This window comes from Aquarana catesbeiana, linkage group LG12 (genome assembly GCF_042186555.1).
Source record: "Aquarana catesbeiana isolate 2022-GZ linkage group LG12, ASM4218655v1, whole genome shotgun sequence".
Taxonomy (NCBI): Eukaryota; Metazoa; Chordata; class Amphibia; order Anura; family Ranidae; genus Aquarana; species Aquarana catesbeiana.
In genome coordinates, this window is record NC_133335.1 from 153178676 (window position 1) to 153204052 (window position 25377).

Genomic DNA, 25377 nt, shown 5'->3' on the forward strand with positions numbered 1-25377 from the left:
ATCTGCAGCCTCACAAGTGCCATCAATGCAGCCTCATCAGTCCACATCAATGCAGCCTCACCATTGCCATCAATGTAGCAGCCTCACCATTGCCATTAATGCAGCAGCCTCACCATTGCCATCAATGCAGCAGCCTCACCATTGCCATCAATGCAGAAGCCTCACCATTGCCTTCAATGCAGCAGCCTCATCATTGCCTTCAATGCAGCAGCCTCATCATTGCCTTCAATGCAGCAGCTTTACCATTGCCATCAATGCAGCAGCCTCACCATTGCCATCAGTGCAACAGCCTCACCATTGCCATCAGTGCAGCCTGATTGATGCCCATCTGCAGCCTAGAGGGGACAGGAAGGGGGGGACGAGCACCGACAGATTATATACAGTGAGAATCTCCTATGATAGACAGAACAGTGGTCCAATGGCGGCCCAGGAGACGGGACTTCCTATTACAGAGGCCGCCAAGTAAGCAGGAGATTCCCACTGTATGTAATCTGACGGCGCTGGTCCCACCCCCCTCCCTGTCCCCTCCGAGGCAGCTAAAATTGAAGTATTGGCGTATAACACGCATGCGCTATTTGCACCCAATTTTCAGGGTGAAAAAGTGTGTGTTATACGCCAATAAATACAGTATATATAATATATACACAAGACTGTCTGTGTATATATATATATATATATATATATATATATATATATATATATATATATATATATATATATATATATATATATATTAAATACACTGCAGCTAACTGAATAACCAGCCTGCCTAATCTAAATGACACTCTCTCTCCGTCCACGCCAACAACACACTACGCGGGGCCGACATACAGGCAGCCTTATACAGTGTGGGGTGTGGACTTAGTCCCCCTGAGCCATGATTGGCCAAAGGCACCCTGCCTTTGGCCAATTATGGCTCTCTTAGCTGAGGGCGCTGGGATTGGCCAAAGCATGCAGGTCATGGTGCATGCTTTGGCCAATCATCATACAGCAATGCACTACGCTCCCGCAGTGCATTATGGGCCATTACACGCCGCTCTAATTTGGCGGCCCATAATGTTCGGTTTTCGAACAGGCGAACAGCCAATGTTCAAGTCAAACTCATGTTCGACCCGAACAGAAAGCTCATCCCTACTGCTAAAGGAAGAAAAAATTCAATGGATCTTCTGGCAGGATCATCCAGTAATAAAACTAGATGGGGGGCGTGGCCGAGCCGTGGGATGAGATGGCTGCCTAACTCTATCTCTTTGTCCTTCACCACAGTATTACAGCAGCCCCACGCATCACAAGCAGCCTGCTACTATCCCTACCTGCAGGATCCAGCCTCGGGTGCCTCACATGACCAGGAGGATGACGCAGCCCCAGGGATCAAGAAGACTGCAGGACTTCTTCATGAAGCCGTTCCAGCATAACCCACAAAATGACGCAGAGCGGGATCACTGCACACAGCCAAGCCACCGCAGACATCCCAGCTCCCTCCAGACCCTGACAGCCTCTCAGACATGGAGGAATCAGCTCCATCAGATCTTTCCACCTCACAGCTTTCCCCCGATAGAGGTAAGAGAGCAGCGCTGTCTCCAGCAGGCTCCCCTGACAAGTCATTAAAAAGCAGCACTGGACAGACACGCTCCCTGGAGACACTGCTGACACTCCTGCTAATGCACTGGCCACGTTCCCTGCCTCAGAAAACCCAGTATCAGTATACACTCTGAAAGCCATGCTTCTCTCTCTGCAAACAGACATGCAGAGAGAACTAAGAATTTCCATGCAAAGCATGCAGGGTCATCTGGAGCATATAGGAACGATATAGGCACAGATTCCCTTGAGCAGCAGATGAGCAATATGACGCAGCCACATAATTCATAGTCGATTATTCTTCCCTTGAATTAAATAATAGATTTTGATACATAAATTCAGAGTATTTCAAGTAAACAATTGATGTAAAGATAGGCTGATTACAAAGCCATCTTGTTGGTTTCACTAGTAAAATACTCTATCATTAAATTCAATTATATACAGTTATATTTCTATATGATACTCATGTACAAATGTTAGTATGATTGTACAAATGTTATCTTTTAACATCAATAAAAGCTTATTGTTTAAAAAAAAAAATAATTCAGTAGTCGATATACAAGATGAGCATGCCCAAGTTCTACACCAGCTCCATCTTAAAATCGCAGGCCTGGAAGATCGCTCTCGGAGAAACAACATTAAGATCAGGGGTATCCTGGAAGCTGTGAAACCTGGAGAACTGACACAATACCTCCAAAAGCTTTTCCATACCATCCTTCCCAACCTCTCACCACTCAACGTGTTAATAGACCAAGCGCACAGTATTCAGAAACCAGACTACCTTCCAGCCACAGTCCCAAGAGACACTCTAATACCCCGTACACACGATCGGACATTCCGACAACAAAATCCATGGATTTTTTCCGACGGATGTTGGCTCAAACTTGTCTTGCATACAGATGGTCACACAAATCTTGTCGGAAATTCCGAACGTCAAGAACGCGGTGACTTACAACACGTACGACAAGCCAAGAAAAAGGAACTTCAATAGTCAGTGCGGCTCTTCTGCTTGATTCCGAGCATGCGTGGAATTTTGTGTGTCAGAATTGTGTACACACGATCGGAATTTACGACGACGGATTTTGTTGTCGGAAAATTTGAGATCCAGATCTCAAATTTTGTATGACGGAAATTCCGATGGAAAATGTCCGATGGAGCCTACACACGGTCGGAATTTCCGAAAACAAGCTTCCATCGAACATTTTCCGTCGGAAAATCCAACCCTGTGTACAGGTCATAACTCGCATACACTTTTTCCACTTATGTTTAAGGAAAACATTATGCGGGCAACCAGAACCATGCATAAGCTCCCTGAGCCTTACCAAAATATTTCGCTCTTCACAGATATCTCTGCAGCCACTGCACAAGCATGCAAATCCTTTGATCTGGTTACTGCAATCCTAAGGGAACGCAACATATTATACAGATGGAGATCCCAACAAAGCTCCTTGTCACATACCAGAACCAACTCATCCCCTTCCTGACTCCCAAGGATGGATTCAAACAACTCCACAAATGGGGGCTCGTTTCCACACCTCCGCCGAGCACTCCTAAGGCCAAACCCCCGCCGAGGGTCTCTGATCCCTGGATTTCAGCTAACACCTGAGCAAGTCTCTAGAGTCTCTATGAGGCTATTACCTTCTTATATTCCAGGTTGTTTTGACACTTAGATCGTTTGCCATCGGATGGAGGGGATAGCTCTTAGGTTGAATACCTCCCACCCACCCCTACAGTTAAAGTGTGCTAAGCACATTTCTGTATCTCTAATCATACAAGCTAATGCTCTCTCATGGCTATATATACTGTTCTGTTTTGTTACGTATTGATGTTCTATATTTGCTGCACTGGTTACTGCCTCTTTAATACATCAGGTTGTATTTACAGATGTACCCATGTTTTGGTCTGGTTTTGTGGCATTTGTAAGGGCTGCGGCCCCACCCTCAACTTGTACTAGCATCTTCCGCACTCCCTCTACATGACACTCTCCATTACATCCATAAATGCTAAGGACCTTAACCATCCTTTTAAATGCTCCTTGTTCTGGAAGGAAGCGATTTCACAAAAAAACGATGTGTTATGTGTCTAAGAGACACACTTTGTGAAAGACAAAGCCCCTCGCTGCACACACCATTTGTTCTCCCATTGTTTTTTTTGCCAACTCTAACAAAAAAGCATGAGGAGTTATGATAGCGGTAAAGTCTTCTATCGCTTTGCGCCTAAATCATATTGAAGTGGACCCCGAAGGTACATGCCTAATCCTCTCAGCATTTTTCAATGATCGTCCGTTGGTAATAGCCAACATATATTCTCCTAACACCCACCAGAAGTATTTTTACAAAGATATCTTGTTCAAGTTAGCTTCCTACCCTAAAGATCAGATTGTGATATGTGGGAACTTCAACGATGTTGTCGACCCCTTCATTGATTCCTCCAACACACACAGGAAGCGATCATCCGCCCTATACTCCCTGCTCCTTAAAGAAGATTGGTATGATGCGTGAAGATGCCTGCATGGTTCAGAGAGGGACTACTCATTCTTCTCTCCCACTCAAAAATCATATTGCAGGTTCGATCTGTTTCTTGTCTCTAAAGCCACACTACAGTATATTTCATCAGCATTTACAGGTCTAATAACGTGGTCTGACCACACACCAGTAAATCTTACTCTGCAATTTACTACTAACCCTAAATCCAACACTATGTGGAGAATGAATTCCTCAATCTTCACAGATCCACGATACAGGCAGCAGATCGAGACTGAAATTGATTCCTATTTTAACCTTAATAGAGGCTCTGTATCTAATTCCACTGTCAGAGAGGTTCTCGGTTCAGGACACTTGCTGGGCACTCTGGAACGCGCCGGTTTTTGGCGCCGGTTGCCCTATTTAGGCTGATGGGATGCTGTGCTCGGTGCTGTCCGATCATCAGCTTCCTGTTTCCGAACTTCCTGTTTCCTGTGTATTGCTCTGATCTCCCTGTGACCCCGCTTGTTTACTGGACTCTCTCTCTCTGCTATCCGCCTGCAAATTGACCCCGGCCTGCCTCTGACGTTGAACCTGCCTGACCCCTTGTACCGTGCTGATTGCCTGTTGCCAAAACCTGCCTGTGACCTGGACTTTGTATCTGCCTGCTCCCTTTGTACCGTGCTGACCGCCTGCTGCCAACTTTGCTAGTGACCGGATCTGCCTGCTCTGCACCTGTTAGCTGATCTCCAGCCTACCTATTACCACCTGCCAGCTCGTGTCAGGATCCTGGGCCTTATCCCTGCAAACCACCCGCCAGGCTCTCATACCATTCTGTGCTCCCGTGCCTTCTGTGTACTCTATCAGGGGGCGCGAACCAGATACGTACGGGAGGCCATCCCCTGCTATATCGGGTTCGTCAGTCTGGTACGGGTAAGTCTGACACCCATCACATTGTGGAATGCCCATAAATGCTCAGGAAAAGAAGAAACTATCCCAAACTACTCTCCAGTACCTAACACGTATTTACACTCTAGAGTACAGTAATAAGACTGCCCCAACTAACCAAATCACTAACGAGCTCCACCAGCTCAGATCTGAACTTAGCTCCCATCTCCAAAGAAGATTTGACTTCTACGTTAAACACTTATGACTCATGTGGTATTCCTTGGTTAACAAATCTGGGAAAATCTTATCCAGCCAATATAAACGTAAAATCACACAGACTAAAATCCCATACTTGAAGAGTTCCTCAGGCAATAGATGAACTAACCCCCTTGAAGTAGCTAATGGGTTTAAAACATTTTTTGAACAACTGTATAATCTAGCCTCTTCCAGTACTAATCCAGCCCCCACAGATCAGCTAATACACTCCTATTTTTCCTCCGTTGATCTTTCCTCATTGACCGACGCCCAGCTTGGGGACCTCTCGCGCCCATTTACAGTAGACGAACTCACTACAGCCATCAAATCCCTTCCCCACCATAAAGCTCCGGGCCCAGACCGATATTCCAATAAATATTACAAAGAATTTGTTGGCCTATTAGCCCCCTTCCCCCCTTTGTGAATCACTGAACAGATTCCCGAATACAGGGGAAATTCCCAAAGAATCCCTAAAAGCTGTTATCATTACTATCCAAAAGCCAGGTAAATCCCTTGAAGAACCAGCCAACTACAGCCGCATACCTCTTCTTAACTCAGATTTAAAACTTTATACCAAAATGTTAGCGACTTGTATGGCTAGCTAAATTTATAACTCTGCTCATACACACGGACCAAGTGGGATTCATCCCAGGCCGACAAGCCTCGGACGGGATCAAAAGGTTCATAGACTTCACCCAGTGGGCTGAGCAGCACCGTACGCCTTCTCTGCTCATTTCCCTTGATGCAGAAAAGGCGTTCAACAGAGTTCACTGGTGATATTTAGAAGCAGTTCTCCTTAAATTCGGAGTGAAGGACAAGCTCCTGTGGGCCATAATGGGCTTATATTCGGCTCTTAGCGCTAGAGTTTGGACCTCGGGTTGCCTATAGGATCCATTCTCCATAACTAATAGAACCCGACAAGGGTGCACACTGTCTCCCATCATTTTTGCATTGGTAAGAAGAACCACTAGCAGCGACCATTGGAGCACATCCCCTCATAACCTGAATCTCTGTTGGCAAATCCTCCCACAAAATAGGGCTGTATGCTGACGACAATATTATATCTATCACTGATCCTACCCTATCTCTCCCTGTTTTGCAAAACGTGTTATGCCGTGTACACACGAGTGGAATTTCCAACAGAAAGAGTCCGATGGGAGCTTTTCATCGTATATTCCGACCGTGTGTATGCCCCAATGTCGAAAATTCAGACGGACTTAGATGGAGAACATGTTCTATATTTTTCCGACGGAACAAATTACTATCGGAAAAACTGCCTGTCTGTATGCTGTTCCGATGCACCAAAAACGACACATGCTCTGAACCAAGTATGAGACGAAAGCTATTGGCTACTGGCTATTGAACTTCCGTTTTCTAGTCCCGTCATACGTGTTGTACATCACCGCGTTCTGGACGGTCGGAATTTGGTGTGACCGTGTGTATGCAAGACAGCTTGAGCGGAATTCCATCAGAACTCAGTCGGAAAAACCTTCAGAGTTTATTCCGAAGGCAAAACCGGTCGCGTGTACAGGGCATTACACAATTTTGGGCAAATCTCACTATACAAACTGAATCATTCAAGATCCTCTATGCTGGGCATATGTCTTACCAGCACAGGAACAAATATATCGAAAATTACCCATTTTTCCTGGGCACCAACTACCCTCAACTATTTAGGGATCCAACTGGTCTCACCTTCATCCCACCTGCTCAACATGAATCTCGAATCTATGTTCCGAAAACTCCACGACATCAGCAAAGCCCTCCACGCAACCCAGGCTTCATGGGCAGGGTGAATAGCCTTGATGTAAATGCTCCTGTTACCCCACATACTGTACTTCCTTAGAACTCTGCCCATCACCATCTTAACATGCCACCTTACCAAACACCAAGGAATTATGTACTCTTATATGGCAATGCAAAAAAACCCAGATAAGCAAATCAGCATTATATCTATCAACCAAGAAAGGTGGCATGGGAACTCCAGATGTTAAAGCATACTACAAGGCTGTTATCCTAGACCAAACCAAATCCTGGTGGTCCCCTCACTCTACCTCAGCCTAGCAGCAAATTGAGTGACATGTGCTTCTCAGGACCTCCACCAAGTACTAGGAGCCTCCTGGCTACGTTACTGCACCCCCAGATCCTTTCTAGCCACCATCAATGCAACCCTTATGCCCCGTACACATGGTCGGACATTGATCGGACATTCTGACAACAAAATCCTAGGATTTTTTCCAACGGATGCTGGCTCAAACTTGTCTTGCATACACACGGTCACACAAAGTTGTCGGAAAATCCGATCGTTCTAAACGCGGTGACGTAAAACACGTACGCCGGGACTATAAACGGGGCAGTGGCCAATAGCTTTCATCTCTTTATTTATTCTGAGCATGCATGGCACTTTGTCCGTCGGATTTGTGTACACACGATCGGAATTTCCGACAACGGATTTTGTTGTCGGAAAATTTTATATCCTGCTCTCAAACTTTGTTGGAAAATCCGATGGAAAATGTGTGATGGAGCCTACACACGGTCGGAATTTCCGACAACAAGGTCCTATCACACATTTTCCGTCGGAAAATCCGACATTAGAGTGTGGCAGTCTACCCTGAAACTAAACTCAGGCTTATCTCTGCAAATGCTACCACACCTTCCACTAAATTCCATAGCACTGCTCACCGCAGACCTATCTCTATGACACTAGATTAAAGGTGGTGCGCGCAGTATTGGGTGTCTATATACTCCACAGGGACTTGACTCCTTCCAAAATCTATCTACGACATTTGTCAGGAAAGGTTTAACTTGCTGGTGGCACTGTCAGATCTATGGACCGCAGTACTGGTGTCCACCAGCGGGTGTCTCCCGGCAGTCTGGAGCAATCACCTGAGACTGATTGCAGGAGGTGTGTATATATACCCGGCAGATGATGCACACATTTGCCTTGGTATTGTTCCTTAAGCCCTAACCTGTGTTCGCTAACCTGTTATCCTGTATCCTGATTGTGTCTCCTATTATCCTGTGACCCTGTATTCCTGAACCCCTGCCCTGCAGCCTGATCCCTTCCGCCTGTTCCCCCTGTCTCCTGTTACCCTATCCCTGTCCTGTCTTGTTCCCAGCCAAATCTGCTTGATCTCCCGTGTATGAACCTGGCTTGTTTACGATTACAATTACATCTTACTCCTGTATATACTTTTGGTTTAGGCAGTTACTTGTTGTGTGTCACTGGGGTTGGTTGCTGGTTAATCACTGTTTGGAGGTGCGTTTACTTTTGTTTATTTACTTTTCTTATGATAAATTATATTACTTTTCACTTTACACGTGTTTGGTTCACTCTGTTGCCGTCCACACAGTTCTGGTTGCACCAGTTCATGACAATATTCAACATCCCCAACAAAGACTTTTATATATACTGTATCTCCGCATACGCCATGCCTTATCATCAGTAGAATGGTCCCCTAACCAGATGACCCGCAACCTTCTTCTTCATTACAACTCTGACAACACATTAGTTAAAGGAATAGCTACGATATATAAACTCCTCACCACCCCTCAGGCCGACCACAAATCCTGATATGACATACTGCGAATCAGCTCTTCACTTCTCTGCTACCAGCACGCTAGAGCCCTTCAGAAGCATTAAACTTTTTCCAAAAACATTACACATTGGGAAACAGTCATAAAAATTTATCATAGATGGTACTACACTCCTTCCAATCTATCCATCTTTTTTCCCGCCCTCTCTTCTAACTGCTGGAGGAATTGCTCCTTAGAGGGAACCCTCACCATATCTGGTGGGACTGCCCTGCAGTAAGACATATATGGTCAGAAATAGAGGCCTGCCTCAGGTCACTCACCGGCATGGCTATTTCACTAACTGTCAGAAACCATGAAGCAGACTGAGACAGAAGTACAAATTCAGCACTGCGTCGCTTTAACTGACAATTGCGCGGTCATGCGACGCTGCACCCAAACAAAATTGACGTCCTTATTTTCCCACAAATAGAGCTTTCTTTTGGTGGTATTTGATTGCCTCTGTGGTTTTTATTTTTTGTGCTATATACAAAACAATAGCGAGAATTTTGAAAAAAAAATACAATATTTTGTACTTTTGCTATAATAAATATCCCCATTTTTAAAAAAAAAAAAAGCTATTTTTTTTTTCTCAGTTTAGGACGATATGTATTCTTCTACAAATTTTTGGTAAAAAAATCGCAATAAGTGTATGTTGATTGGTTTGCGCAAAAGTTATAGCATCTACAAAATAGGGGATAGACTTATAGCATTTTTATTATTTTTTTTTTTTTTTACTAGTAATGGAGGCGATCTGCGATTTTTATCAGGACTGCGACATTATGGCAGACACATCAGACACTTTTGACACCATTTTAGGACCACTGGCATTTGTACAGCGATCAGTGCTATAAAAATGCACTGATTACTGTAAAAATGTCTGGCAGGGAAGGGGTTAACACTAGGGGGCGATCAAGGGGTTAACTGAGTTCCCTGCTATGTGTTTCTAACTAAAGGGGGAGGGGACTGACTAGAGGAAGTGAGGGATCGTGGTTCCTAGCTAATAGGAACACACGATCTGTCATTCCTCTCAGAACAGAACAGGAATTTGTGTGTTTACACACACACTTCCGTGTTCTGTCCCTTGTGCTCACGATCATTCGTGGCCGGCAGTCATCACGATCGTTGGCCACAAGCATCGGCACCCCCGCAGTGCAGCGGGTGCATGCACGCGCCTGCTATCTAGATCCCGCGAGTCGACGTATAGCTACGACAGCTCGAGGGATCATGCCGACCTGCCACAGTAAAATGATGACAGCTGGTCGGCAAGCGGTTAATAATAATTAAAAAAGGTAAACAGAGTAAACATAGCCAGAGTTCAGGAACCGGAACGGATAGTCAGCCAAGCAAGGTATAACAGGAACACAGGAGAGCATTTCTAGAGATGTGACCAAGGCGAAGGCAGAGATCATCTGGACTGAATGGCTTAAGTAGGCAGGACTGGTGAGCAGGATATCATCAACAGGTGAGCCACTGTGGAGAGATAGGAGCTGGAAATTACCCGACGGCTGAGCAGCCAGCTTTGAGAAGGAAGGGCTGAGCCCAGCCCTGACACTAACCCAGCAGATGGCTCTTTTGGGGACAGGACTTAAAGCCTGGCCCCCGTTATTCCACCTTCTGATCACACACTTCCTAAACGCCACTAGACTGTCAACAGCCCGATATTGGAAGAGCACCAACCTCCCTACCTTCCAACAAATATTCAATGTTCTGAATGATCACTGCTTCATGGAGTACATGTTCGCCAAAGCTCAACTGAATGTCCACAAATTCATGACACAATGGGAGCTATGGCTTATAGATCCTAGATGCACTCTTCCTCAATAATACCCTCAATCTCCCCTAACCTTAATTAGTTTATTTGGCCCTGAAGATCCTGTACCCAAAGGTGCTATCTGCTACTGAACCTCATAATACTAATGTAACACTCTGCCTTTCCTTGGGATTATATTCTTACCGGTTATTACATATATAGATGTCTAAAAAATTGAAGCTCTTGTTTACTTCAGTAGCTCTACAGTTCTATATTCAGAGTATAAGGTTGTACTTTATTGTGCCTTTGAAACGTGATTTATCAATACCTTTGACACTCAATATTTTGAATATATATCGGTAACCACCATTGCTTACTTTGTAGCACTACATGGCGCTATATTATTCTATATACACCCAATAAAAATGTATGTGTTTAAAAACTATTGAAAGTAGGATGGGCCGCACTGCCTCCCACCCCACAACACAGTTTGTTCCCAGTCAGGGTGTATGGGAGAGGGAGGCAGTGCCCTCATCGTACATCTAGAACTATTGTTTAAATTGGTTGTTAAGCCACTCCAACCTGTATGCCTCCTATTGTAGTATCCCCCTCTGTGTGTAATTTAGAAAAATAAATCTTGCAAATACCTAATTTCACTGCCGATATTGCGATCATGTGACTGGCCAGCTTTCTCCTTTCCTCCTCTGAGAGATGCAGTGGGCAGGGCTGAGATTCCTCTGCTGATGTTAGTCTGGATGGGAGAAGGAGAAAGCTGGCTGGTCATGTGATCGCAAACTCGGCTCCTAAATGAGCTATTTACAGGATTTATATTTATAAATCATTCACAGAGGGGGACACTGCAATAGGAGGCAGTGCTGATGGTGTATACAGGTTAGTGTTATGAGAGCAGAAGGAGGGGAGGGGCTGTTCACACAGACAGAGGAGAGGGGGGAGGAGGACACAGGAGCAGAGAGCAGATAGCAGGCTGCTGATAACAGAGGCACGTAAACTGACCACGGTGTCTGCTCTCAGCAGCCATGATACACCGTGGTCCGTTTACAGAGGGGTGGGGAGAAACTGGCAGGATCAGCCAGGTTTTTTAGGTGTAACAGGAGGCTAGCACTGTGTCATATAACATGCTTTAAAGGAGCAGGATCTTTTTTTTTTTTTTTTTTTTTGGGTTAACAAACGCTTAAAGTCAGACATAAGTACCTCTTTGGAAGATGTCCAAATACATAATAGGATATGTTAAAGCTTTCTTACCCTTTTGTTTTTGTATTTCTATACTTTATATGTATAAAAATCTTCAAAAAAACATTGAAATTAACACTAAGATGGGGGGGATGAGACTCAGAAAGACAAAAACTGCTGTCCTGATTTTATGTTCACGTCTTTTCTATAAATAAATGTTATTGTCATATTATGTGCCAGCCCCGTGGTTCATCTTCACAAATCTTCTCACCTGTTAATTCCACGTGCTTTTCCTCACTCGGGTTCTGGAGAGAATTGTACAGGATTTGAGCAGTACAGATGACAACATCATTTACTTTTACAACATGTGCAAAGAAGCCCTTCTCATCTGTATCACCACTTATCGGAATAATTTTGTACTTGTCCTTAAGGTGCGGCTGAAACTCCTTGCTGTAATGCTGTTGTACAAGATGCACCTAGCAGATTGGGGGGGAGAAGTCACCATTAGAACCACCAAGATATAATCATCCGTGAGTTCAATCTCTCATTTCCAGGCTAATGTCATGACTGGACCTGACTATCACCAGTCAGTGACCCTGGTCACTGCCACACCAGTTCTATGATAACTAATTGTGATAAAAAAAAAACATTTTTTAAAAATTCTTCATTTTCCTTAAAATTGTAACAAAAAATTTAAATTTCCAAAAACTCACCATGCCTCTTACTAAATACCTTGGGCTGTCTACTTTCTAAAAAGGGGTAATTTGGGAGATATTTGTACTATCTTTCATTTTCAGGCATCAAGAAACGAGATAGGCCATCTGTACATCAGGATTGATTCATTTTTAGATATACTTTACCATAGTTTGTGGACTCTATAACTTTCCTACAGACTAAATAATATACACTCATTTGGGTTATTTTGACCAAAAAATTGTAGTAAAATACATTTTCACCTAAATTTATGAAGAAAGGTTATTTATTTGCTAAATTTTATAACAGAAACAAAGAAAAAAAAAATGGTGATTAAATCCCACCAAAAAAAAGCTTATTTGTGTGAAAAAATGATAAAAATGTCATATGGGTACAGTGTTGCATGAACACGCAATTGTCATTCAAAGTGTGACAGTGCTAAAAGCTGAAAATTGGCCTGGGCAGGAAAGGGGTAATAGTGCCTGGTATTGAAGTAGTTAAGGGTGGGCTGGGGGAGCAGCTCTATAAAGGTTTTCACCTTAATACAGAAAATGCCTTAAAGGGAACTTCACTCTCTGCTGCTAGCATTAGTACATAGATAGGAAGGTATATTATATTTACTCGTTTGAAACTTCTTTTTTTTTACATTTCTTCAGTTCCTTCCTGGTTTCCAACTCTAGGAAAATTATGTCATACATCCCAGGAGTCTTCAGGAAGGAAGGAGGGTTTTTCAGCTAAGCACACCCTCCTGCCTGCATGCCTGAGCTAAGGGCAGATGGATTCCAGGAAGTCAATTCTACGGTTTGCAGGCGCTATTGTGCTAAAAATAGTGCCTGCAAACCGACCTGAAAGTGCCGCTGCTTTGTCTCCAATGTGAAAGGGCTTTCACACTGGAGTGGTGCGCTAGCAGGACGGTGAAAAAGGTGCTGCTAGCAGCATCTTTGGAGCAGTGAAGGAGCGGTATACACATTGAAATCAATGGGACACTGCGGCTATACCGCCGGCTTTGCGGTGGTTTTTAACCCTTTCTGGGCCGCTAGTGGGAGGTAAAACCGCCCCCGCTAGCGGCCGAATACTGACGGTAAAGCGCTGCTAACAATAGCGGCGCTTTACCGCCGACGCCGCCCCCGCCCCAGTGCAAAAGGGGCCTAAGTCAAAAAGAAACTATATACAAAACCACTATATCAAATATTACCTTTAAAATCCAGGGTTTCAGTTTGGACCCAGTTCAGTCATATATGTAGTGTGCCATACAATACAGAATGTGAAATCATAGTTACCTTGTTCACAATCATGGCTACTTTGGCATTGGGTACTATTTGTAGGTGCCTCATTGCCACGTACATGGCTGCTCTAGTTTTTCCAGCCCCTGTTGGGAGCCAGATGATGACATTCTTGCCCTCCAAAGCTGGAGTAATGACTTCCCACTGGTAGCTCCGCAGCTCCATCTCTAAAATAAAGCTATAATCAGAGAAATGTATGGTAACATCAAAGACAATCAAATGATACAATTTTTCTTTATATCTAAAGTAGTGGACAATAGTGAGCTTTTTATCTTCATCTCTCTGATTAAAAACGACAGACCCTCTGCAATAATGACTGGTAGTCAGAGACCATGTGATCTAGTGCCTAGGCAAGGAGCTGAGGAACAACAGATTTTTTTTCATTCATGGCAAGAATGAGATACTTTTTTTGCTTAATAAGTATTAATATTGTGATTTGGTCAAGCTCGTGTAATTTAGTGATTTATGTGAAGTATACATTTTAAGGAAAGACCAATTTAATCTTCATATTTTACCAATCATTATACAATATTTGCATAGGAAGCACATTACTTACTAATGAAAATGATTCTCTATTTTTCCAGCTGCTCCTAATCCTAGTCTATATTTTTTCAGTGGCTCCTAATGGCTGCTAAGGGACTTTTGTTAAACGCAAAACGTTGAGTTTTTGCTTCAATATACTTCAATGGAGACGCTGCAGAAAAGCATGTGGTGCGGGGTTTTTTTTATGTGTTTTGGGGTTTTTAATCTGCTCGACAACAATTTGGCAAAAAAATAAAAGAAGCAAACCACAAAACAAAATAAATGCGTAAAAGACGCATTTGCAAAAACACCACAAAATGCACTGCAGAAACGGATCAAAAGCAAACTGCATAGGTGTGAGTCTGCCCTTTAGGGCAAAGTAATTGGTTCACTTGATAGACAACCCTCTCTCTACTCCACTTTTGATACAGACCTTCCTCACCCCTACTGCCCTGTTCACCCAAGGCCAAGTCAAGTTTCACCACAAAAGGGAGATCATGTGATTGTCTTCCCGATGCTCCACATTGCAACCCTTAAGGGCTGGATACTGCATCATGGAAGACCGTGACCAGACATTGAAGCACAGGGAGAGTAATGCGGGCCGAATATCGGCTGGTATCGGCCAGTTCAGTTGAAACCGGCTGGCATTTGGTCAGTGTGCACAGCAGCCTGTCCAGCTTCTGTTGGCGTACAGATTTTATTGCCACAGGATTAAAAACACCTACAAGATATAAATAATAAAAGTGCTCATCATAAGGTACTCAGCCCACAAAGTCCCGCTGTCCTGCAGGCTCCTCCAGTTAGGTCCAAGTCGCTGGAAGGAGATGGATGGAGGCACGTACACCCTGTAATTCCAGGAAGTCTCACGCTGACGAGTGTGGATTGCATGACCAGAAATGACAGCACCGGAAGGATTAGGAGTCAGAGCTGGAACTGTTGCAGGTTATTCGCTTGGAGCACACAGATCCTTCTACAGGCCTCTAGAAGGAGCTGTGTGCTACAATCACATTCAAGCCTGTGACCAAAAGTTCCAGGCCCGTCTCTTGTTCCTTCCAGTACAAATATAGGGCGTCTGTGCCTCTATCCATTTTCTTCCAGAGACTTGAATTTGAATGCTGGAAACCAGCAGCAGATCAGCATTTGATTAGTGCTGGCAACCAATGGCTAAAAGTGCTGACCAGTGTGTTCTGGTGGGGGGGCAGATTCCGTGTCAGAACACAATAGCTCAGCAGGGAGATCACTGTACTAATATTGCAGTTAGCACAATAAGCTCCTCAGTTTTATTTCTTCAGCCTGATAGGCAGAACAAAAAAAAAAAACTTATAGTGTGTCCCCTATATAAAGTGATTGTAAAGTCTTGTTTTAAAAAAAAAAAAAAATACATTTCATATTTACCTGCTCTGTGCAATTGGTTTTGCACAGAGCAGCCTGTATCCTCCTTTTCCCGGGTCCCTCTTTGCTACTCCTGGCCCCTCCCTCCTATCGCGTGCCCCCACAGTCAGCAGCTTTTCTATGGGAGCACCCGAGCCGAGTCACAGCTCCATGTGTCCATTCAGACACGGACCCCTGACCCGGCCCCACCCCTCTTTCCCCTGATTGTCTGACTGACTTTGATTGACAGCTGCGGGAGCCAATGGTGCCGCTGCTGTGTTTTAGCCAATCAGGAGGAGTGTCCCGGACGGCTTAGACATTCGTGGACATCGCTGGAGAGAGATGGGGCTCAGGTAAGTAATTAGTGGGGTGCTGGGGTGGCTGCTACACACAAAAGGTTTTTATCTTAATGCATAGAATCCTTTAATATAAAAAACCTTCTGCCTTTATGTGACAGACCTAGCCAGGACAGAGGCTTTTGGAGGGGACTGAATGCTAGCCTCTTGACGACCAATTATGGGCCCTGGCATTTGTAGGAATGTTACTCTTTGTGAGCTGTATGCCTGGGGACCCTCTGAGGTAGCGTTACTTTAAATTCAGGTCCATATCCCCCCAAGAGCAACAGACTCTGGGGACCCTGTATGTGCCATATTACAAATAGTGACTGATTCATACTGTTGGGACACATACTGTGAGGAGATGCTGATGTCAATTCCAGCCACCTGTCTCTGTCTGTGTCTGCTATAATATAAATTAGTCTAGTATGACTTGTCACAGCTTCTAAAGAGTCTTTTCATCCAGTGTGCTAATTAACCCTACAATTGTATTGAGATGTATGATAATGTGTATTGTATAGTCGGTGAGGAGACATGAAGTCTGTCTAAAGGTCATGTCTCTGAGTCACCTAGGCTGTCTAAAGGATTAGTTAATTAGTTTATGTTAATTCTGTTTCTGGTCACAGGTGTATTGTTAGAGTAATATGAGCAGGAGGGGGGAGCTCCTCTTTAACTGTATATAAAGACTTGTAATTTTGGTTCTAATAAAGATTCATTCCTGCTTGAACCTCAAGACAGAGCATCTTGTCTCGTACTTGGGAGAGAATTATGGGTTCCTGGTTCAGCTGATAGGAGTGTTTGGTAGCTGCCTTTGTGTTTGGGTATGGAATGTCCTAAACGACCATAACCCCTTTCCTATTTGGGGTGTCATTACACTTTACAACTCCTTTAAGTATCACCATCAGCTACAATAGTACTATCAAGTCAGAGTGTTACTTCGCCCTAAATATTGACTACAAATGGCACTGTGACCTGAAAGCTGACCATACACACTAGAATCTGACTGCAAAACCTCTTTCCTTTAAAAAATAACTAAGTAGTACAATTTTGTGTAAAATGAGAAATCCCCATACCACAGTGATATCTACCTATAAAGGTATAAATATCATCATTAGTGCTACCCTTTATGCCCCGTACACACGGTTGTACATTGATCGGACATTCCGACAACAAAATCCTAGGATTTTTTCCGACGGATGTTGGCTCAAACTTGTTTTGTGCACACACGGTCGCACAAAGTTGTCGGAATTTCCGATCGCCAAGAACGCGGTGACATCAACCACGTACGACAAGACTAGAAAAGGCCAGTTCAGAACCAACGCGGCACCCTTTAGGCTCCTTTTGCTAATCTCGTGTTAGTAAAAGTTTGGTGAGAGACGATTCGCACTTTTTCAGACTCGTGGCTTTCAGATCGTTTTCTGTGGTTCAGTTTGTGCTTGTGGGATTGTATCTGCTCTTCAGTGCGTGCAAGCAAGCTACGCGTGACTCAGTCATTGTGTTCTTGTTCGTTCATTACTGTTTTTCAGGTCGCTCTTCACAGGCCTTGCTGTTCTTCAGTTCGTTCTGTTACTTCGTTCTGAGCAGCCGAGCATTTTCTAGCCATGTTGCGTATACATACTCCTCGTAGAGTTCGTGCTGTGCGGGGGCTTGGTGTTGGGGTCCTGACCTTGACACAAGTCCAGTCCATGAACAGGGTGGGGAGGAGTTCATGGACCAAGAATTGGTTGCTTCAGCGTGACCAGTTCTGTTATATGCCTTTGCTCCGTGAGATCCGTGAGAATAATCCTGATGATTTCTGGAACTTTCTCAGGATGACGGACCCCGTATTTCACCGTTTGTTGGCTTTGCTGACCCCCTATATCAGCAGGCAGGATACCTGCATGAGGCAAGCCATCACTCCGGAGCAGAGGCTCGTCGCTACCCTGCGGTACTTGGCGACAGGGAGAAGCCTGTAGGACCTCAAGTTCTCGACAGGCATCTCCCCCCAGGCTCTGGGTATCATTATCCCGGAGACCTGTTCTGCCATCATCCAGGTCCTGCAGAAGGAGTATATTAAGGTAAGATTTTTATCCTTTAATATCACATTTTATTGTATATAATGTTTGCTAATGTATTGTATTTATTTCCTCATTCCCTAATTACCATGATTGGAATATGCTGTGAATGTCCCCTTTGTCCTCATGCATGCTGGATTTTTAGTTTTTTTTTTTTTGTCCTTCATACATATTTGCCTTCACTTACCTCCCCAGCATGGTCTCCTGCGCTATATTCACCTCATGTAGTCACTTAACAATGTATTTTATCAGCTCCATAGTAGTGCTTTACCCCAAACACCCTCTAAAATGTTTTTAAATGTGATTTGTGCTTTAAAATCAGGCAGAGTGCCAGAGACTTTTTTGTGGTGTCCCCAAATCATTTTTAACCCTCCCTCCCCCCAACTGCTAAGTCAGCTGATACCAATTCTCTATCTATCCTCAATCATCTATCTGCTGACTTTGCCAAACCCATACACACTATACCCATTTCTTTTGTGGTCAGATTTATTGATGAATTTCCCAAAGCATGTAGTGCAAGGGCCTGCCGGTATACTTTCAAATGGTACTGTTTAAAGTTTTTGTATCCTATTATTATCTTGATAGGTAATAGCAGAATGTCCAAATGTGCTCAAATGTGTACAGTGTGTATTTATATCTTTGTATTATGACACTTCTTACCTGTCCAGTGGGCTGCCAATAGTGTAACTAAGGAGGGGCTGGTCAAAGTAATACCCATTAATTAGGCATTCATCTCTCAATGAAGTGGAGAGGGTTAACTGTCCAAGATCCCCCCCCCTATAATGTTAGAAATGGCCCATGAGAGAGGGGGGGGGGATATGATAGGTGTACCCTATACTTTGGTGTTGTAAAATTCCCCTTAATAAATGTTATCTGGATGTTGGCCAAGAATGTATGTGTCTAATCTGCTTTCCATGTTTTAATGTGCAATAAGACTAATTTTTTTTTTTTCATCAACAGTTTCCTTCCACGCCACAGGAATGGCAGACTGTGGCCTCCCACTTTGCCCAGCGGTGGGACTTTCCTAACTGTGGAGGGGCAATTGATGGGAAACACGTCCACATCGTCCCACCTCCCAACTGGGGGTCGTACTATTATAATTACAAGGGGTTAAATAGTATTGTGATGTTGGCGGTGGTGTCGGCTAATTACGAGTTCCTGTATGTGGACGTGGGGAAGAATGGCCGATGTCCGATGGTGGAGTCATCGCTCAGACGGAGTTTTACAGGCGTCTCCAGAATGGCAGCTTGGACTTGCCACTTCCAGAAGAGAATGTGGAAGGACTCCCATTCGTCTTCGTTTCGGATGAAGCATTTGCGCTGGGGGACCATGTTATGCAGCCATTCCCGATGAGGACCCTCACCCCGGACCAGAGGGTTTTTAATTACCGGATGGCCAGAGCCAGAAGAGTGGTGGAGAACACATTTGGAATCATGGCCAGCCAGTTCCACCTATTTCTTACACCCATCCATATGGCGGAGTATAAACTGAATCATATAATCCTGGCGTGCTGTGTTCTACATAACTTTTTATGGCAACATTCTGCCAACTATGCTGGCTCAGTTGGGCCTGAGGCCGGAATTTTTAAATGAAACAACCCTGACGGCGCTTGAAAGTGGCCGTCCTGGCTTGCCCTCCCTGAGTGCCCGTGATGTCCGGCTAAGATACCTTGAGTTCTTTGCAGGTAGGGGGGCCATCAATATGCCAGACAATTTGTGAAACCTTGATCAAATAAAAAAAAAATTAAGCAAATCTTTGGTGACATTTACTGCTTGTGTTTGTTTTAGCTGACCCTGACCGAAATGTGGTGAGTCCTGAAAATGGCGTGATTGTGTAACCTTATACAAAGCACTGTTGGGTGTTATTTAATAAAGGCAAATACACTTTGCACTACAAGTGCACTTGGAAATGCACTGAAACTGCACTTGTAGTGCAAAGTGGATTTGCCCTTAGGAAATAACACCCATTGTCACAGAAAGCAGAAATTACATCACCACAAAAGTGTTGTAGCGTTGAGACAATAATCCACAAATTCTTGATTAACAATCTTTTTAATACCTGCACAATCACATGTGCATTTAGAAAAGGTTTTTAAAACAAACCAACATGTTTGTTGTATAACAATTTTTGGGGTGGCATTATCAAAAATAGAAATGTCCATTTAAGATAAAACAGGCATGTTTCCAAACAACAAGAAAGACACAAATCTTGAACTTACAAAGTTCACATATGGTAAAACTTGAAGGCAATATCAGACATGAGTATTTAGGAACTGTGTTTGATATTGCATTCAGATGGGGTGAAGTCACCCCAGGAAAAGCCAAATTTTGAAGATGCACACCAATTTACGAATGTCAACATGTGCTAGCTGCCATCACCGGGGATCAAGGGACGTGTTTTGGGGGAGCAACCCCTTCCTCTCAGCTACTTTATTATTGAGGAAGGGGTTGCACCCCCAAAACACGTCCATTGATCTCCCGTGATGGCAGATAGCACATGTTGACACACTGTGTGCATCCTCAAAATTTGGCTTTTCTAAAAATCGCTAAAACATTTTTAACATTGTAGCACACAAAAAAACAAAGGGAATTGGAGGGGTTTTAAACTCTCCCCAAAACATCAATGATGTTATTATTTTTTTGAATAACATCATTGATGTTTTTCTTGAGGTTTTCCAAAGCTAAATTACACCCCATGATCACCCCAATCAGGATCTGTGCACTTTCCGAGGTGAAATGCCCTGGATCCACAACATCACGATCACCTAAAAAGAGAGAAACCCAAAAAAAAACAGGTATTATAAATATGCCGGCATCCATCTCTTACCTGAGCCTGTGGTCGCAGACACTCACCTGTTGTGGTGCCTATTTCCACCACATCTTCTTCCTCCTCCTGCTCTGCTTGTGTTGGGGGTATTTCCCCTTCTTCCCGAGGTGGGGGGTCTGTGGTCTCCTCGGATGAGGGGTGTCCTCTGAGTCTTTTCTCCCCTATGTAAAACAAAAATGGTATAATTAGCACACAGATATTTGATGGCCGAAATATAAAGATGAAACATTGCTTGGACGTGGTGTACAATTGTCTATTTTTGCAGAGTTCCAAGATGTAGAATTTTTATTGTCTGTTGTCAAGCTTCAAGACTTTACCTGTTTTGTACAAGCTTCACAGATGGAGACCCCCCTATAGTATACACTGGAGCACCTGTGTGGGCCCCCTAATAAAAAGGGTGTTCTGGTGTCCCACACTAGTGCTCCAGCGTCCAGGTGTGAAAACAGCTGCTGAGTGTCCTCTCCTTACACAGAATCTAGATTGCATTTCATTCTAGTAATAAACCCATCTACACAACCAATTATTTTTCATACAAGTATTCCCTAAAAAATGTGGGCAAATGCATATGGCCTAAACAATGGTGTTATATAGGCCGAAAGAAAAATGTTTGATACGAACGAATAATGTGCCCATGAACATGAAAGTTGACATTTTAAACTGTACAACACTTAAGAAAAGCACATGGAGCAGCACGAACGTAATAAAGACAAAAAGAATAGGAACACAGCACAACTACTTACTTTTTTGCAGCACTCTCCGGACCTTTCTGTACTGCTCGGTCTCTCTTAATTTCAGGTCCGACCACCACTTCCTGAGCTGATCTTTCGATCAACGTACCCCGAAATTCCGGTGCAGACTTTTGACCACTTTCGCCATTATCTTGGCCTTTCTGATATTGGGGTAAGGTCCATACTTTCCATCATAGTCGGCCTTCTTCAGGATGTCGACCATCTCCAACATCTCACCAAAGGACATATTTGAGGCCTTAAATCGTCTCCTTCTGGATCGGGACGTTTCCGGATCCGGGCTTTCCTCCTCCTCCTCCTCCTCGTTGCTATAGTTAGCATGCACCTGCTCTGACTCCGCCATGTGCTCTTCACCCACTGTGCCGAACGAAAAGAGGTGGGGAATAGACTAGAAAGAACGTCAGGGGTTGGCGGAGTTACACGCATGCGCAGTGTGTATAAAGCGAAACACGCGTGCGTAGTACGTACGATCTGTGAGCGGAGGAAGGAGTATCGGAGGCACCGATCGTGATAACGAAGGTAAGAGCCTATACTGCTTCTAGATTGAGGCCTATATTGTAACTAGATTAGGAGAGTTTTGCCTGACATTAAGGTTTGTCTTGTGTTGTGTCTTGCAGTGAAAATGGATATCTTTAAAGATACCGACTTTATGGCAATCTTCATAAATATGTTCAGGGAGCTGCCTTGTCTTTGGGAGATAAACCACCCGCATTATAAGAACCAAACAAAGAGGAAGGCAGCACTGGATCAATTGCTGGAATTTGTGAACACGGTGATCCCCACGGCAGACATGACCTATTTGAAGATCCTAATTGGTGGTCTGAAGAGCACTTATCTAAGGGAGCATAAGAAGGTCCAGGATTCCCAGAGGTCCGGAGCAGCAGATGACATCTATGTCCCCAGGATGTGGTACTATGACAGGCTGCAATTTCTGGCAGGTCAGACTGAACCCGGGTCATCACTCTCCAGTCTTCCTTCCCCCCCAGCTGAGGCTTCTGACACCCAACCTGGGCCTTCCAGGCAGCAACATGTGGAGGAGCCCAGCTTGAGCCAGGTATAGCATCCTCTAAATATTTCAGGTTGTCCAATCAATTATGTTAACTAGATGTTAGTTTGGAGTACTAATTTATGATTGGGTTTGATGATGCAGAAACTAAAACCATGTCCCTTTTTCATACACAGTGAAGTCTCAGCCAGAAGGTGGCCGGCCCGAGCAGGCTGCCTGATACCCAGGTCCCTCCCAGCCACCTGCAAAGGGATAGTGGCAGGAAGAGGAGTACCCTGGAGGAGGCTGCCATAGGCCTCTTTTGGAAGGCTACAGATGCCCTGGGAGCACCACACACTGTGGAGGAGGACTTTGCTGGCATAATTGCCTGCAAAATGCAGCGGATGGAGGAGGGCCAACAACTCATGTGTGAGTCCTTAATTTTGGAAGCTCTCAATAAGGGTCTGAGGGGCCAAATAACATCTGCTACCCACATTTGTGACCTCACACATGGTCCGCCTCCTCCTCCTCCTCCTCATCCAGGTCCTGCTACTCCTCCTCCTCCTCCTCCTGCCACATCTCCAACACCAGAGCCACAGCCAGGAAGGAAGCGTGGAAAGAAGACCAGAAAGTGATGACCCTGGGTCCAGTCTGGTCTGGCAAAAGATGCAGGCTCTTGTAGTATCACAGCATGGGGATACAGATGTCATCTGCTGCTTTCCGAATCTCTGGGACTTCTGGACCAGACTGCACTCCCTTAGATATGGACTCCTCAGGCCACCAATTTTGATGTTAAATAATTGATGTCTGCCCTGGGGGTCCAAGGCTTCGCCAATTTCTGCTGTTTATCCAGCGTTGCCTCCCTCTTTGTTTGGTTCTGAGCCCTTAATAAAGGATTTTTTGTTTCAATTATACTCGCCTATGTGTGTTTTCCTTCAAAAAGGACAGTTTGTTTGTGAGGATTCAGGTACATTTCTAAAGTACAATGTGAAATTAACAAGAGACACCAAGCAATCTCCTTGAGATTAAATAATATAAGATATCAATGGTGTTGTGGTAACTTGACACACAAAACACACACAAATATTCTGGAGTAAAACTAAAAATAACATAAAACAAAGATCAGCCTTAAAAAAAATACAAACCTAAAAAAAAATTGAAACAGTTATGCGTTAAAAGAAAAAAAACAAAAAAAAACAAAACAAAAATAATTTTGTCAGATGTGACAAATCAAAATATATTGAGGGAATCCCGATAAATAGACATGTGCAGGATGAAAAAATTTGTTTAGTTTAGTTTAGTTTCGATTCGTTATTTAACTTAATTCGTTTAGTTAAATTCGTTGCATTCATTACATTCGTTTTCGGAATTCGTTTCGTTTCGTATTCGAAAAAATTTGACCGCATTCGAAAAAATTCGACCGCATTCGAAAAAATTCGACCGTATTCGAAAAAAAAACTATCAAATTCGAAAAAATTCTAACACGTTCGAAAAAAACTGTCAAATTCGAAAAAATTCTACCACATTCGAAAAAAACTGTCAAATTCGAAAAAAATTCTACCACATTCGAAAAAAACTATCAAATTCAAAAAAAATTTTACTACATTTGAAAAAAATATTAAATTCGAAAAAATTCTACCACATTCGAAAAAAACTGTCAAATTCGAAAAATTTCTACCACAGTCGAAAAAAACTATAAAATTCGAAAAAAACAATAACTGAATTTGAAAAAGTAAACTATATAACCATTTTGCGAAATTTGAAATTCGTATAGAATGAAATCGAATTCCAATAGAAAAGATTAGGATAGAATAGAAAGTATAAAAGAATAGCATAGAAAAACAATAGATCAGAATAGAAAAAAATATAATATATTGTATTCTAAGCTTTTCTATTTGAATTCGAATTCATTCTGTACCAAATTCCAATTTTGGAAGATGGTTAAATATATATATTATATTTTTTTTCTATTCTGTTCCATTGTTTTTCTATGCTATTCTTTTCTATTCTATTCTAAACTTTTCTATTCGAATTTGAATTAATTCTATGCGAAATTCGAATTTCGGAAGATGGCTTCTAAAATTAGAATTTCGTATAGAATGAATTTGAATTTGAATAGAAAAGAATAGACTAGAAAAACAATAGAACAGAACAGAATAAAATATAATATATATATTATATCTTATTCTATTCTGTTCTATTGTTTTTCTAGTCTATTCTTTCTACTCTATTTTAATCTTTTCTATTCAAATTAATTTTATCCGAAATTCGAATTTTGGAAGATGGTTTTATATACATACATACATACATACATATATATAAAAAATATTTTTTCTATTCTGTTCTATTGTTTTTCTATTATTTTCTGATCTTTTCTATTTGAATTCAAATTCATTCTATACAAAATTCGAATTTCAGAAAATAGTTATATAGAAATAGAATGAAATCAAATTCTATATATATAGATAGATAGATAGAGAGAGAGAGAGAGAGAGAGATATATATATATTATATAATTTTCTATTCTGTTTCATTGTTTTTCTATGCTATTCTTTTCTATTCTATTCTAAACTTTTCTATTCGAATTTGAATTCATTCTATACGAATGGCTTCTGAAAGTGGAATTTCGTATAGAATGAATTCGAACTTGAATAGAAAAGATTAGAATAGAAAATAATAGACTAGACAAACAATAGAACAGAACAGAATAAAATATAATATATATAATTTATTCTATTCTGTTCTATTGTTTGTTTTTCTAGTCTTTTCTCTTCTACTCTATTCTAATCTTTTCTATTCAAATTCGAATTCATATTATAAGAAATTCAAATTTCGGAAGATGGTTTTATATATATATATATATAT

General features: G+C 42.8%; 1 protein-coding gene across 6 annotated transcripts in view; it reads right to left on the reverse strand.

The window, feature by feature from the left end:
* LOC141113175 (ATP-dependent RNA helicase DHX58-like) overlaps positions 1-25377 on the reverse strand; it is a 437515-nt gene that overhangs the window by 372518 nt on the left and 39620 nt on the right. For 3 of the 6 annotated variants that reach the window (XM_073606102.1, XM_073606106.1, XM_073606107.1), the window contains exons 2-3: positions 13671-13851; positions 11969-12173 (exon numbers count right to left, since the gene is read on the reverse strand). In XM_073606102.1, the coding sequence (XP_073462203.1) occupies positions 11969-12173; positions 13671-13838 (373 nt within the window). In that variant the 5' untranslated portion in view covers positions 13839-13851. Of the gene's footprint in view, positions 1-11153; positions 11258-11968; positions 12174-13670; positions 13852-25377 lie in introns of those variants that run through there. The other 3 variants (XM_073606104.1, XM_073606103.1, XM_073606105.1) reach the window with 2 other exon arrangements.